Raw genomic sequence first — 16,998 nt, forward strand, 5'->3', positions numbered from 1 at the left:
ATACAGTTAAGTCACGGTTCGGTACGATTTTCGATACAATTCAATACATTTAATGCTCTGAAACAGAAAATACAACTGTTATTATTATTATTTTATTTATTTATTTTATTTGCTAACAAGCAAAAATAACAGTGCCATGATATAAACAAGCATTTTAGTGCATAATATTTATGTGCTTACTTCTTACTGAGCTGTAGAAATTTTGTATATAAGTGCTGAGAACAATCTTTACTGTTTGTAAAGTGGGGCACACTGTTGATTGCTGCAGCTATCTTAGCAGCTATATTTACCATATAAGCAAAACATCCTATTTGTGGTCCGAGTCCATCTGTAACACGTACTGAATTAACAGTATTTGCAGCATCATCTATAGTCACTGGTATGGATTGATTTGGTCTTCAGTCATGGCGGTTTCTAATTCATCAATGTAGTATATGGACTACGCGTCGCTCTGGGCTCGCGCAGCTAATGGCATGGGATCTAATATAGCACATCTAGGTTTCTATTTGATGATATCTAGTGTGTGCGCGCGAGAGTTGGCATGGGATCTAACATAGGACATCTAGGTTGCTATTTGATGATATCTAGTGTGCGCACTGCGCCGCTAGAGTGTTTTCTGGCCACAGAAGTCACTTCTGCTCATTACTGCACAACACCAGCATATGACATTCGACTTTCATAAACAGAACGAGTTTGAAGTACGGCGCTCTTAATTTGCCACTCATTGTTCATCACGAAACCATGAGTTTGCTTAGTCTCCCACGGTCTTAAGCTTTCTGATCTCATCGGCGCTGCAACAACAGGCGTAAGCTTACGCATGCTAATCGTTTGTGAATGCCATGTTAGATGAGCAGCGAAACATCGCGGATAAGCGTTGTAGCTTACATCCTTAATATTGATAACGAAGGCGTTAATTTCGTTTGATAATTACGAGACAAAGACATACAAACGTTATGCATCGGGATTTGGGAAGTTAGCTCACGTGGGGAGGACAGTACATTTGTGTCCAAATGATGCCAGTAGATGGTATCGGCGCTCTAAATGTTGGTAGTCGTCGATACCGATACCACCAATTCGGGCCGGATCAGCGCCCCCTGCCGATACTGGTATCGGTATCGGTGCAACTTTAGTATCATGTCATAATTATGACGGTCTTATGACAGTCTTATGATGCCGCTGTCACATAAAGTGTTACCTATTAACCCAAATAAATCAACAAATGGACTATAAGCCACAGGTATCAAAATGAAGGTAAAAAGTAGCGGCTTATAGTCTGAAAATTACAGTACATAAACAAACATATTAGCTCCAACAAAAACATATCTTATGCTGGTCTTAACAGTGGGCAGCTGGATTCAGCCATGTTAGACGAGTAATGGCATATTCACCGTTGCCACGATAGGGCAGTGTATCCACTCAAATCAATAAAAATGCAACTTTCAAAACAAACCATTAAAACGTCACTCCATATAAACGAAATCTGATTCGAAGCTTTTTTTCTAATCAATTACTCGAGTTAATCAATTATTCGTTGCAGTACTACAATCTACTTTCTATTATTTGGGACTTTTAACACAAACCATCACACAAAGGTTGACATGGTAACCTAGAAGTGAATCCTAAATCTTAAACAACCATGAAATCAAACTACAGTGGTACCTCTACATACGAAGTTAATCCGTTCCAGGAGCTTGTTTGTAAGTCGAAATGGTCGTATGTCGAGCAGGATTTTCCCATAGGAATACATTATAATTCCATTAATTCGTTCCACAGCCCAAAAACCTGCACTAAATCCTTAAAAAATACTGCTGGTACTATTACAAATGGCAATTACATATAGCAAAACAAATAAATAATAAATAAAAATCGGATTAATAATATAATAATAACAATAATTCCTTTAATAGTGTAACGAAACGGGTTCTAATAAGGCGGACGTTTTTTTCTGTACCTGAAGGCACCGCGGCGCTGACGTGACAAAGAGGGAGGGGAGCGGGTGAAAGTTTACTTTCGCTTTCAATGCTTTCTTGAGAACATCGTCAATTGCGGCAGACAGCAGGCGTTTTGTGTTGAATAAGTTGTGAAAGAAATGCTGAAAACGTGGCGAAGCTGGCGATTTCTCTGGAGATGTTACCACAATAAGAATTGTCAGCTTAACTTATAAAGACTGGCGAACGATGGTCGGAGGAGGACCGTGGAGATGTATTGTTGAGCCATTTCACGGATGCCCACCCTACGCTCATATTTTTCTGTCATTTGCATCTTTATTTAGAAGGTAAGCGTCAACCTTTTCCTTGTTTCACCACCTGTACCAACCTTTTCTGAAACCTGTGTTGATTTGTCACACAAGAAAATCCGCCGTGCATTCGTCTGCGGTGCTGCCATTGTCGTCGTATTTCGAGCATGTCGTCGGATGTAGAAACAAATGGCGAGTCAAATTTTACGTCGGATGTCGAAAAGTTCGTGTGTCGAAGCGATCGTATGTAGAGGTACCACTGTATATAATAAAGTCAATGTTGCATACTCACAGCTGGAGAAGATGAGCGGACATGAATGTTCGTCCATTGGAAAGTTGTGCAGCTGCAGCTGGCACTCGGCATTAATGGTCAGTCTGCAAAAAAATAAGCCATTGTTGACAGAAAAAAATGTTTGCCACTATTTTTGTGTGACATTTTTGCATGTGTACCGTCATTTCTACTCTAATAAAATAGCGATAATGTCATTCTGACTGCCCATTTATCCAAAGGCGTAAAAGAAAAGAAAAAACTTCCATATTCACTTTGTACCAAAGTTCAGCTTTAACTATCGTAACCTTTAAAGAGGAGAGAAAAATGGAAAAAAGGAAGGAAATGTGTGATTTTTTTCACTCTGGCTAAAGCTGTCACAAATGTCATCTTTGTTTGCTTCCATCAAGTCAAGGCATATTTAATACCCGTTGACATTTCATCGTCGGCTTCTCGTGCAATCAGCAGATATTAGGCCCTCGACGTTTGCAACGGAGCCAATACTTCCTACAAGACTCATTAAAGGCAGGAAACAGTTTTGAATTTGCGTACCTCAGGGTGTAAAGGATCTTGCCGTCGTTCCATATTCGAAGCAGCTGATTGGGCATGGTGATCCAGTGGGCGTCGGCGTTCTTGGAGTTGCGGAAGATGGTGTCCGGGAGCCAGATGAGGCCTACCATGTTGCTGTTCAACGTCAAGATCTTCATCGTGCTATTGTAGCGCAGACGGCTGTCGGTCCATGTCTGCGCGAAGATGATGTCGATTTGGTATTCCTGGAAGAATCGGATCATAATCGAGCCCTCTTATTATCAATATCTTCTTCCGAGGAACTGCTTTTACCTGAAAAGGAACTATACTGGGATCATTTACGCATTCTAAAGGTCATGAAAAAGCGCGGAGATCCGTTTTCAAAGTTAAGGGGGGACAATAGATAGTAACATTTAAAAAAAAACAAAAACTTCTGGTCTTTGCCGTGTGGCGATACAGATCTTACCCCCGCCCAGGGCTATCAATAGAATGGACAAACATGCCCGTCAATGGTATTAAACAAAGTAAATGCCATTAGAAATGAATGGGAAATTTGGACGTCTATGGCCGTCAATGGCAGCACCCTTCAAAAGCGTCAGTGGAATCGGGGAAGTTTGGGGGACGCGTCCTATTGATATCGGGTCATTTCCTGTTTATCTGAGGAATTTTTTGTTTTTCCCATTGAAAATGAATGGGAAACATTTTGGACGTCCATGGCCGTCAATGGCATTGAGTTACATAGGCGTTGATAGAATTCAAGTCCATTAGCATCAATAGATTTGACATACATGGCCGTCAATGGCAACAATGCAATGTAGATTCTATTGGAAATCCCATTTAAAGTGAATGGGACATTTCCCATTAAAAATGAATGGGAAAGTTTTTGGCAAATTCCCGGGGAACCGTAAATTTTTTCCAAATTCTATACAATCTTTATGTCCCTCACCATCCCGGAATTTTTGATGTCCAAATTATGTGATTTGGTCAAAAATTGTAGGACAAGTAGCGTTTTGAAAATTTTTTAAAAATCGGAAAATCAGCGTTTACGTGAAGACGGAAAATTTTTCGAGGGCCGTTTGACAAAAAGCCACAGTCACACGAAAATTCCAGACGTGTCGATACCTGAACGGTGCCGATCGGTGCAGCGGTACGGGCTGTGCGGTGCGCCGAAAAAACGCGGAGAATAAGTTGATTAATAAATGAATAAATAATAATAAAGTGGCAGAATAACATTATCTGGCTTTGCCAAAAAGGCAAAGACCAGATAATAATAACTGCGGGGGTAAATGATAAAAGTTGAGTTACAGTCAGTGGCGGACTTAGCAAATTTGGGGCCTAAGGCGAACATATCCAGGGGCTCCCTTCATGGGTCACGGGTTAAAAAGGTGAGAAGGGTGTGGAGGAAATATGTTCTGGTACACAAGGGCTGTCCTAAACGACATATTTTCTCTTGATTAGTCAGCAGGGCCGGCCCAGGCCATTTGGGGGCCCTAAGCAAAATAATGCAAAGGGGCCCATATTTTTGGCCCATCATTTCGTCACAGTGTACTGTGAAACCCATACATGCAATCCAACCCATATGTCCATATTTTGTATATTAATCAGATTTTGTTGCACTGCATACTTCAAACATCTCACCCCAAATGATTGTCAGTACTTACAGTAGATAGCGCCAAACCTTTTTCTAAAAGAGGAAAGAGGTTAAGGAAGAATTTTTATTTTTTAAGCTTGTAATCAAGTATCAAAACTCACAAAATTCAAATTAAGCAAACTGTAGTAAACAAAATAGAATATAAATTAAACAATTGCCAGATTGGAGCCCCCCTAGTGGTCAGGGGCCCTAGGCAGCTGCATAGCCTGCGTATAGGCTGGGCCGGCCCTGTTAGTCAGACAACTAGTTTTACGATTAATCGACTAATCTAATAATTTTCTTTTTTTTGCTCATTTAGCAATGAAATTTTTGTTGACGCTTATTAATTCACAAAACTATTTCGGAACACTTAAAGCAGTAATGTGAAGTAAGGTTGGCCAACCATGTTTTTGAATAATATCTATGGCTAAACAGTTATAAGCATTTTTTTTTTTTTTTTTTAACGCAACCCTTCCAGATTCTTTGTTTAACCCATAGCCCTTGACAACGAAAATGCTTTTCTTCGGCAATCTTCGGGAATTACGTCACACCTAGAAGTGCGAGGGAATTACGCCATGGACAGACTATACATGGATCGCTTTAACAGAATGTTAATGTTTTATTAAAACGAAAACATTAAGAGGGGTTTTAATATAAAATTACTATAACTTGTACTAACATTTATCTTTTAATAACTACAAGTCTTTCTATCCATTGATCGCTTTAACAATGTTAATAATGTTAATGCCATCTTGTTGATTTATTGTTATTATAAACAAATACAGTACTTATGTAAATTATGTTGAATGTATATATCCGTCTTGTGTCTATCTTTCCATTCCAACAATAATTTACAGAAAAATATGGCATATTTTATAGATGGTTTGAATTTCAATTAATTATGATTCATTAATTTTTAAGCTGTGATTAACTCGATTAAAAATTTCAATCGTTTGACAGCCCTACTTATAAGTATTTTTGTCCATAAGACTAAGACTAAAACAAAAATAAAAAGGGCTGCCATAAACAACCCAGTGGTCATTTAGCATAACTGCTGTGCTAAGCTGTGACCAGCCCTTGTTCAAAGCCAAGGGCTTTTACATTCACTTTAAAGGCAAAATTGGCCCAAAACTGATGTCGATATTATCTGATATAATTTTAAAACGCTTTTATAACAACTCTAGTGAAAAGAGAAAATCCACCTTTTCATCTTCACCGGCCATTTTGGTTTGAAGAAATTATCCTTTTACAACCTCCTTGATGAAAATGAGACTTCAACATCAATTTCCCCAATCGACACACAGAACATGTGTCCCATTACAATATGACGCATGAAAAAGTCACAGGAACTAACGGTTAAAATTAAGTAGGAAGTTAGCCATTTTGATTTTGAATCAGCTATTCTCCCTCACTGACACCCCCTAGAAAGCTAGACAATCACTTTGATGATTTGTCATGATAAGCGGGTGCTAGTGCACTTTCCTCACTGCATGCAGTCTGAATTACTATTATTATTACTGTATTTCAGTGCTAAGTGAAGTCGCAAGCAGATCCCCATGGCAGCGCTTTCTATTCAAAAAACTTCCACCTCCTCCGGCTTTCTAAATATTTTTGTGTAGCGTTTGACCTTTGGCCAAGGCGGCTTGAGTAGCAGGCCAATTACCAGTAAGTCTATAATCAACGGGATCACGTGGCGCCGGCGACCTTTAATTGTGTGCCGCTGCGGGGAGCGGAACGAGAAAAATGGAGCGTTATCCCGGCTATAATGGCAGGTTGAATAAATGGAGCCGGTGTGAGAGTGCATTTGTGGAGGTAGATTTTGTGAAATAGCAGACATCTCCAACTTGCTAATCTGTGGGATGATTTCCCATTAGACAAAGACGGGCGCGGTGCTGGGAAGGGATCGATGGACTCCCCGGCTGTTCAGCTCCCAAAATGCTTTCAAAAGAAAGTTTGTTTAACAAGGATTAGTTTACCCTTTTATGCAAGGATTATGATTTACATGGCACTCGTTTAATTCATTGGCCGCCACTGACGACGCTAGGCAGGCTCCAGACTGCGAGCAAATGTTTGCATTTTGCTACTAAAATTAGAATCAATGCAAATATTTTTTTTTTTCATCTACAGTGATATGAAAAAGTATCTGAGCCTTTTGGAATTTCTCACATTTGTGCATAAAATCACCATTAAATGTGATCAGGTCTTTGTCAAAATCACACAGATGAAAAAACAGTCTGCTTTGACATCTGTGTGATTTTGACAAAGATCTGATCGTGCCGCTGGTTGGTCTCATTTGAAAGTACGGAATTTGATGTCCACACCAGTTTTTATTTGAAGTCAATCGGCCAAAAAAAAAAAGGGGAGATAATGTCATTTGAGTTTTGTAGTTTTATTGCACTCATAAATATGCATTAAAAAGCTGCATGGACCATGTATCCATCTCCATATTTCCATCATTTCTTGTCCTTTTTCAAAACCGAAAGCAGCACAAAAGACTACATATCCCAAGAGCCGTTGTGATGTCAAGAAGGACGAAATGAATGTGATCATTTTTAATAAATTTCCGAGCGAGGCGCCAACTATTGAAAGGGAGGCATGCTAAGCAAGCAACGGCCGGTTGGATTGAGCGAGCGACTTTGAAACGTGCAGAATGAATCTAAAACTACATTTAGCCCAAGCTAATGGATTATTTCATTAACTCAAGGAAGAAGATGAGCCGTATTTGTCGTTGTTTTCTTGGGATGAGTCGGCGTCTCGGCGAGTAGAAGTGACAGCAGCGCGCAAACGGCGAAAGAGTAGGCTCCGTGACCTGTTCGAGAAGAAGCTTTGAGTGCGCAAAATAAATAAATAAAACTTTACTGGGTCACATACCTGAAAAATTTGAATGAACTAAACTACTTGTCAATATTTTTTCAAATACTTTTTTACAATGTTATATGGCGGAAAACACTCAGGTGACTTGAAGTTCCGCTCTGAGACCCCCAATTTAGCCAACTTTCAAAATTGTCCGATATGCATGTGTGATACATCATTGGAAAGCTTAAAATCTCAATTTTCTGGGGGAAGAAAAATTTTGAGCAGGAGGGCATTTTTTAAAAAAAAATATTTTTTAAACAGCAAAACCCTATCTGGAGGTAAGAGCACGCGAGAACAGAATTACAGACACCATGACTTTAACGAGATATTATCGCATACTTATCTTGTTTTGATCCAAAAACTCCACCTTTTATGTATCACTGAGTGTTGAGACACAGCTATGAATGGCCAAAGCTGGATTTTGGGTTTTTTTTATGTGTGAAACATGGTAATATAACAAGGCTCGCGATGCAGAAATCGCAGACATCAAGGAGTGGTCGAGATTTTCTTTTTCATATGTTTTCCCTTTTAAACGTTTTTTTTCAAATTTTTTTTTGTTTGGGTCGATTATTCCTCATCTAAAATATCGCAAAAAATGCGACAGTGACAAAAAAAATACAATTAAGCGATAGTTGTGAGGTAGATATCCGTGACTTTTTTACAGACGCCATTTTTTTCATTGTTTAAAAGTTTGAAATATGTGAGTGAATAATTTTTTAAAGTCTTTTTTTTTTTTTAAACGAAATATGAGACATCAATTAATGATTCTAAGCTAAAAACGACAGACATTTTGAATAATAAATATAATTAATTAGCTTTCTTTTATGGCTGGGTTAAAACAAAAGCGGTTGCGCGACGTCTGTAAACGGGGGTTTTCAGGGTAAAACGGACAAATTAAACATAGTTCAGGGGCTTCATGCGCCATGAATCTGCTATGGCAGTATATAGACATATTGTTCTATCAAACACAACAGTTGTTTTAGCTTAAAATACAGCAGTTTCTTTTAAAAAGGAGTGCAAGAGCAGAAACTGCTTTTTCAGTCTTGTCTGTGTTTTCCGCCATATATATTTTTTCTTCACTATACTCTTTTTAATTTTTATATAGATGTGTGTTCGAGAAGCTTGATTGCATGTACATATATACTTTTGATAAGGTGATGGGTACAACACATAATTTCACAAAGAGATATCCTCCAAACCCTTTTTGTGTTAGATGATAGATATAATTTTTTTTCTCACTATTTTGCACAGTATATAATCTGTTTTGACCATAGTATGTGTGAAGGCCAAAAACGCCTATGACCATAGCTGCTGTTTGTTTTGAACTGTCAAACATAAAACTATTCAATCTTATTTTTTTCTATTAAATGTTTATCCTAACAAATTGAATAAATATTATCAAGCTTCAAAACAGTTGGTCGAGCATGTTTGGTGGTCAATGGGACATCAACATTACAAATTTTGAAAAAAGATTTTGGGATTTTTTTTTTTGTCTTTTTGGGTCCAAAATGTGGATTATAATTGGTCAGTGAAGAAAACAACAGTTTAGACACGCAATTCAAGGTGTCCTGAAAAAAGAGACCCAACTTGGCCATTGTAAACATTTTTTCTTTGAAATATAAAGGCAACATCAAATGCATGCAAATTGGGCCAAAATAGGCTTAGGTGTTAAAGGGTTAAGTGAATTATTTTCATTATGTTAAAATGTTAAAACCGTTTTCACTTGCTGAATGCACCGGTCCATTTTTTTCCCCTTCAAACACACGTTTGATTGGCTGATGACGTCACCCATCCCCAACACACATGCACGCTCACACTTGCACAGCCCCTATGTCGATAACATGCCGCCTCCTCCCAAGAAGAGGGATATTTTTCGTTTTTTTCAGCCAGCAGCAGCCATGGTAAGTAATTTCAAAAAACACCAATGTTGTGGAGGTGGGAAACACCACTATTTTTGCTACAGTAAGTCAGACCTACATCAGAGTTGGCATAACATAAAACTGTGTGAACTTGCTAACCTGAAAAACTCGAGTAGAAAGCTGCTTAGAGACAAGTGTCCTTCTGTTTCTGTTTTCTACTGTTAACGTTAATTAAACTGAGAAATGAAGTTACCTTTGCTGGAAACTATAGAACCAAAAAAACGTCAGCAAGAAGCTGCTTAGAAAGTGAGGGGTGCTGCATAAACTCATACGTTGCTCACACAACATAATCACAACTATTTACGTTTTTAAAAATCTTGGGATGCCGAGAGCTACCCACGCTAGCGTTGCGATTGACTGGTCGATTATATTTGACGTAATGAGCACCCCTGATTTAGCCTATCAATTAATTAGGTTCATATTCGTGTGAAATGTAGCCCCCCCCGTTCACCCAATCTATTTGGTCTTATTTTTATGTCGCATCCCGAGCAAAAAAATGTACATGCAGATTATGCTGTTACACCGTCCTAACCAATGTTGAGACCAAACCTACAACCTCTGTCATGGCACAGCATCTAAATGGATTTCAAGTCTGGACTTTAACTTGGTCACTCCAGAACGTGTATTTTGTTCTTCTGAAGCCATTCTGAAATTGATTTACTTCTGTGTTTTGTTGCATTATCTTGTTGCAGCATCCATCCTCTTTTTAGCTTCAACTGTCTGACAGACAGCCTTAGGTTTTTCTGCAAAACTTTTGAATTCATTCTTCCATTAATGATTGCAAGTTCTCCAGGCCCTGAGGTAGCAAAACAGCCCCAAATCATGATGCTCCCTCCACCATGCTTCACTGTGGGGATGAGCTGTTCTATTTTTCCTCCACACATGACGTTGTTACTCCCAAACAATTCAACTTTGGTTTCATCAGTCCACAAAATATTTTGCCAAAACCTCTGTGCAGTGTCCAAGTGCCTTTTTGCGAACATTAAACCAGCAACAATGTTTTTTTTAGACACCAGTGGCTTCTTCCGTGAAGTCGTCCCATGAACACCATTCTTGCCCATAGTTTTACATATAGTTGATGTGTGCATATTGGACTGTGCCAGTGATTTCTGTAAGTCTTTAGCAGACACTCTAGGGTTGTTTTTTTACTTCCCTGAGTATTCTGCGCTGAACTTTTGGCATCATCTTTGGTGGACGGCCACTCCTTGGGAGTGAAGCAACAGTGCCAAACCTTCTCCATTTGTAGACAACTTCACTGACTGTCAATTGATGAACATCCAGACTTTTAGAGATGGTTTTGTATCCTTTCCCAGCTTTATACAAATCAACAATCCTTGATCCCAGGTCTTCAGACAGCTCTTTTGACCGAGCCATGATGAACATCAGACAATGCTTCTCATCAAGACATTTCTTACCAGGTGTGTGTTTTAATTGTGGGCATTATTATCAGTGATGGGGCACATACCTAACTTAAAATGCTTGGCAAAAATTGGTTTCAACTGCTCTTTAAGTCTCCTTAGGCAGAGGGTTCACTTACTTATCTCTCCCCCCCCCCCCCCCCCCCCCATTTGTCATTGTTTGCATGCTATCCTCATTATAACATGAAAACCTGTAAATGTTTGAGTGGCTTTAAAGCAGAAAATGTATTTTCATCTGTGTGATTTTGACAAAGATCAGATCATATTTGATGGTGATTTTATGCAGAAATGTGAAAAATTCCAAAAAGTTCAGATACTGTTTCATACCACTGTATATACTGTAAATAACAGTTAATATGTTACTTTAACAGTCGTCTGTTTGGTCTATTGTTCTCCATTTTGTTATTACTATAAATTAAATAACTAAAAAATTGCGACTTATACTCTCGCGCGACTTATACATTGCTTTTTTTCTCTCATTGTTAATTTTTTTTTGCTCGTGCAACTTATGCTCAGGTTTGACTAAAGGGTGAAAAATATGAAAGTTAGGATAGTTTAAAAATATTTATTGCCTGGGATAAAAGAAAGGGTTTGACGAATATATAAGTGTAGGCAAAATGAACTCTATACAACAACTAAGAATATTTGTTTTCCTAAACTTTTTTAAACTTTCCATTGTAGTTAAAACAACGCAACATACTGTAACTTGTTTCCTAAACTTCTCACACCCCATAGAAACTATGGGGAAAAAAGTGATACATACAGCGGGGCAAATAAGTATTTAGTCAACCTATAATTGTGCAAGTTCTCCCACTTGAAAATATTAGAGAGGCCTGTAATTGTCTACATGGGTAAACCTCAACCATGAGACAGAATGTGGAAAAAAAAACAGAAAATCACATTTGTTGGCAATAACGGAGGCCAAACGTTTTCTGTAACGCTTCACAAGCTTTTCACACACTGTTGCTGGTATTTTGGCCCATTCGTCCATGCAGATCTCTTCTAGAGCAGTGATGTTTTGGGGCTGTCGTTGGGCAACACGGACTTTCAACTCCCTCCACAGATTTTCCATGGAGTTGAGATCTGGAGACTGGCTAGGCCACTCTTGGACCTTGAAATGCTTTTTACGAAGCCACTCCTTTATTGCCCTGGCTGTGTGTTTGGGATCATTGTCATGCTGAAAGACCCAGCCCAGTCTCATCTTCAATGCCCTTGCTGATGGAAGGAGATTTTCAGTCAAAATCTCTCGATACATGGCCCCATTCATTCTTTCCTTTACACAGATCAGTCGTCCTGGTCCCTTTGCAGGAAAACAGCCCCAAAGCATGATGTTTCCACCCCCATGCTTCACAGTGGGTATGGTGTTCTTCGGATGCAATTCAGTATTCTTTATCCTCCAAACATGAGAACCTGCGTTTCCACCAAAAAGTTCTATTTTGGTTTCATCTGACCATCACACATTCTCCCAATCCTCTTCTGGATCATCCAAATGCTCTCTAGCAAACCGCAGACGGGCCTGGACGTGTACTGGCTTCAGCAAGGGGACACGTCTGGCAGTGCAGGATTTGAGTCTCTAGCGGCGCATTGTGTTACTGATAGTAGCCTTTGTTACTGTGGTCCCAGCTCTCAGTAGGTCATTCACTAGGTCCCCCCGTGTGCTTCTGGGATTTTTGCTCACCGTTCTTGTTATCATTTTGACGCCACTGAGGGAGATCTTGCATGGAGCCCCAGATCGAGGTAGATTATCAGTGGTCTTGTATGTCTTCCATTTTCTAATAATTGCTCCCACAGTTGATTTCTTTATACCAAGCGTTTTACCTATTGCAGATTCAGTCTTCCCAGCCTGGGGCAGGTCTACAGTTTTGTCTCTGGTGTCCTTCAACAGCTCTTTGGTCTGGGCCATAGTGGAGTGTGACTGACTGAGATTGTGGACAGGTGTCTTTTATTCTGATAATGAGTTAAAAACAGGTGACATTAATACAGGTAACGAGTGGAGCCTCGTTAGACCTCGTTAGAAGAAGTTAGGCCTCTTTGACAGCCAGAAATCTCGCTTGTTTGTAGGTGACCAAATACTTATTTCCCACTCTAATTCGGAAATAAATTCTTTAAAAATCAAACAATGTGATTTTATGTTTTTTTTTCCCACATTCTGTCTCTCATGGTTGAGGTTTACCCATGTTGACAATTACAGGCCTCTCTAATCTTTTCAAGTAGGAGACCTTGCACAAGAAGTTGGTGGTTGACTAAATACTTATTTGCCCCACTGTATATATAGTCAGAGAAAATACAATACATGTTAGCACAGTGTGACTCATAATGGCTTTAATGGTAGTCCTCTTTCAGGCAAGTTGTGATTCACTTATAATGAGCAGTAAATCACTAATGACGTGCACAATCCACTGTTTTGTCATGACGTAAGCTCTTATTTGACTTTATGCTTGTGTGTATTAGCAACTTACTCCTAAAAAACTTGAATCCTTGCCTATATTGATTTAGACAGCACTTATCTGGCTCAGTCTGTCGGCTAAAAATTGAAATTATAGAATGTGTATGAGCAAATTGTTGTGGTATTGTGAGAGAACAAAAGCTCTCAGGCAGGTATGCCGCCCTCCGTCTTTTTTTGTACCGCTGCACAATAGCTTAGCAATAGCATGTTAATGAATAGTTATTACTCCTTTCTTTGAAAGTTAAATGAAATTGATGCCTTTGTGTGCTAGCGAGAAGGAATGGGAATACGTGGCTTTGTATTTTTGCTTTAAATTTTTTATTTTTATTTTATTGAGAGTAAGAAAGAAGAATGTGGTGTGTGTCACAATGCTTGGGCATGGTGGACTCAAAAGCAGGGAAAACAACAGGGAGGCAAGGCAGGGTGGCGATGAACTCCCAAAAAGTTTCAATGATAACTAACAAAAACATATAGTACAAACAAAAGGCAAAAAAAACTTAAACAGAGGATGCAGGAACACGAGGGCGAGGGACGGCGAAATAGACATGAACTCGACAGACCTTGGGAAAGACAATGACCCAACAACAGCAGGCAGCATGTGTGGAACTTAAATAAGAAGAAATATAAAGATCTTACTCGATACCGTTAAAGAGTCTGACCTCTAGCATGGATAAGAACTGTACAAGGTTCAAAATCAGGGAGTTAAGCCAGACACACAGACACTACATAGTGTTCCCATAACAAAAAGTGGAGGAGAAGGAAAGACAAAAGATAAGTGAGACATAACGTGCCTTAATAATCAGCTCTGTCACAACGACAGAACATCAGTTGTTATTCACCTGCTGACATACGCGAACACTGTCTAGTTGTGATTAATTTTGTAACAATCTTATGCGTCCTGGAACTGCTCAATTGGTCTCTAAGTACCTTGGATAAGATCTTCTCAACAATGCGATCTCAACCATGACAGAATGTGGAAAAAAATGCTTCGTAAGAAGCATTTCAAGGTCAAGATGGTGGAAAATAAGTATTTGGTCAATACCAAAAGTTCATCTCAATACTTTGTTATGTACCCTTTGTTAGCAATAACGGAGGCCAAACGTTTTCTGTAACTCTTCACAAGCTTTTCACACACTGTTGCTGGTACCTTGGCCCATTCCTCCATGCAGATCTCCTCTAGAGCAGTGATGTTTTGGGGCTGTCGTTGGGCAACACGGACTTTCAACTCCCTCCACAGATTGTCTATGGGGTTGAGATCTGGCTAGGCCACTCCAGGACCTTGAAAAACTTCTTACAAAGCTACTCCTGTGTTGCCCTGGCTGTGTGTTTGGGATCATTGTCATGCTGAAAGACCCAGCGTCTCATCTTCAATGCCCTTGCTGACGGAAGGAGATTTTCACTCAAAATCTTTCGATACATGGCCCCATTCATTCTTTCCTTTACACAGATCAGTCGTCCTGGTCCCTTTGCAGAAAAACAGCCCCAAAGCATGATGTTTCCACCTCCATGCTTCACAGTGGGTATGGTGTTCTTCGGATGCAATTCAGTATTCTTTCTCCTCCAAATAGAAGAATCTGTGTTTCTACCAAAAAGTTCCATTTTGGTTTCATCTGACCATAACACATTCTCCCAGTCCTCTTCTTGATCATATAAATGTTCTCTAGCGAACCGCAGACGGGCCTGGACATGTACTTTCTTCAGCAGGGGGACACGTCTGGCAGTGCAGGATTTGAGTCCTTGGCGGCCCATTGTGTTACTGTGGTCCCAGCTCTCTGTAGGTCATTCACTAGTTCCCCCTGTGTGGTTCTGGGATTTTTGCTCCCCGTTCTTGTTGTCATTTTGACGCCACGGGGTGAGATCTTGCATGGAGCCCCAGATCAAAGTTGATTATCAGTGGTCTTGTATGTCTTCCATTTTCTAATAATTGCTCCCACAGTTGATTTCTCTACACCAAGCGTTTTACCTATTGCAGATACAGTCTTCCCAGCCTGGTGCAGGTCTACAATTTTGTCTCTGGTGTCCTTCGACAGCTCTTTGGTCTTGGCCATAGTGGAGTTTGGAGTGTGACTGACTGAGGTTGTGGACAGGTGTCTTTATACCGATAATGAGTTAAAACAGATGCCATTAATACAGGTAACGAGTGGAGCCTCGTTAGACCCCATTAGACCTCGTTAGAAGAAGTTAGACCTCTTTGACAGCCAGAAATCTTGCTTGTTTGTAGGTGACCAAATACTTATTTTCCACTCTAATTTGGAAATCAATTCTTTAAAAATCAAACAATGCGATTTTCTGTTTTTTTTCCCACATTATCTTTCTCAAGGTTGAGGTTTACCCATGTTGACAATTACAGGCCTCCCTCATCTTTTCAAGTACGAGAACTTGCACAATTGGTAGATGACTAAATACTTATTTGCCCTACTGTAACAGCGTCTAATGGTGACGAAAGAGAGGCTTGTTCGCGTGAACCAAGCTAGGGCCGACGAGGAGTGAACCACCTGCGCGGGATGCAGCGGAGGAGGGCTTCCGTGTCTCCCTCGGCTGTCCTCCATTAACTGGAAGATTTCCTAACTGATCAATTCTCACCAAATCAATGAGCAAATGGATGATTGACTGAATGACCTAAGTTCCACGTCTAATCAATGACTATTGGGAAGATAATTCATGTGTTTAAAAAAAAAAAAAAAAAAAATAGCACTTGGATCACAATGTGAAATGTCTACACTATCATGCGAAGATTTGCGTCCTTTGGTTTACTGGGGACGGGATTTAATAAGCCCGAGCTTCTCCCGTCAGCCTTTGTCTTTTCTTCGGGTTAATTAATCTTATCACAATGCTATTTTGTAACTGTCAATGATACCGATGATGATGCCAATAAACAATAAATAAGAAATACAGACATGGGGTAACGAGACAATGAGACAAAGGTGGTTGATACAAGGAGCAGGCCACAACAGGTGAAATCAATGGATAATCACATGACAAAACACACTTGGGCACAAACCTAACACAACTTAACTCAAGGCATGACAGTTTGAAACATTTTCTGTATAGGTTGCAAACACAACACATGGATGTATGATACGGTGGTTTGAAAAAGTATCTGAACCTTTTTGGAATTTCTCACATTTCTGCATAAATCACCATCAAATGTGATCTGATCTTTGTCAAAATCACACAGATGAAAAAACAGTGTCTGCTTTAACTAAAACCAACCAAACATTCATAGATTTTCATATTTTAATGAGGATATTATGCAAACAATGACAGAAGGGGGAAAATAAGTAAGTGAACCATCACATTTAATATTTTGTGGGCCCCCCCTTTGACAGTAATAACTCAATAACCAGACACTTCCTGTAGCTGCAGATTAGTTAGGCACATCAACCAGGACTAATCTTGGCCCATAAAAAACTGCTGTACTTCAGTCAGATTCCTGGGATGTCTGGCATGAATCGCCGTCTTTAGGTCATGCCACAGCGTCTCAATGGGTTCAAGTTTGGACTTTGACTTGGCCACTCCAGAACGTGTATTTCGTTATCCTGAAACCATTATGAAGTTGATTTACTTCTGTTTTTTGGATCATTGTCTTGTTGCAGCATCCATCCTCTTTTTAGCGTCAACTTTCTGACAGACGGCCATAGGTTTTCCTGCAAAACATCCTGATAAACTTTTGAATTCATTCTTCCATTAATGATTG

General features: G+C 39.6%; 1 protein-coding gene across 2 annotated transcripts in view; it reads right to left on the minus strand.

The window, feature by feature from the left end:
- The window catches only part of LOC130919455 (gamma-aminobutyric acid receptor subunit gamma-3), a 61,218-nt gene that overhangs the window by 26,272 nt on the left and 17,948 nt on the right, over positions 1–16,998 (minus strand). For both annotated transcript variants that reach the window (XM_057842192.1, XM_057842191.1), the window contains 2 exons: positions 3,057–3,277; positions 2,529–2,611 (listed from right to left, as the gene is read on the minus strand). In XM_057842192.1, the coding sequence (XP_057698175.1) occupies positions 2,529–2,611; positions 3,057–3,211 (238 nt within the window). In that variant the 5' untranslated portion in view covers positions 3,212–3,277. The remainder of the gene's footprint in view (positions 1–2,528; positions 2,612–3,056; positions 3,278–16,998) is intronic.

Source organism: Corythoichthys intestinalis, chromosome 7 (genome assembly GCF_030265065.1).
Source record: "Corythoichthys intestinalis isolate RoL2023-P3 chromosome 7, ASM3026506v1, whole genome shotgun sequence".
Lineage (NCBI taxonomy): Eukaryota > Metazoa > Chordata > Actinopteri > Syngnathiformes > Syngnathidae > Corythoichthys > Corythoichthys intestinalis.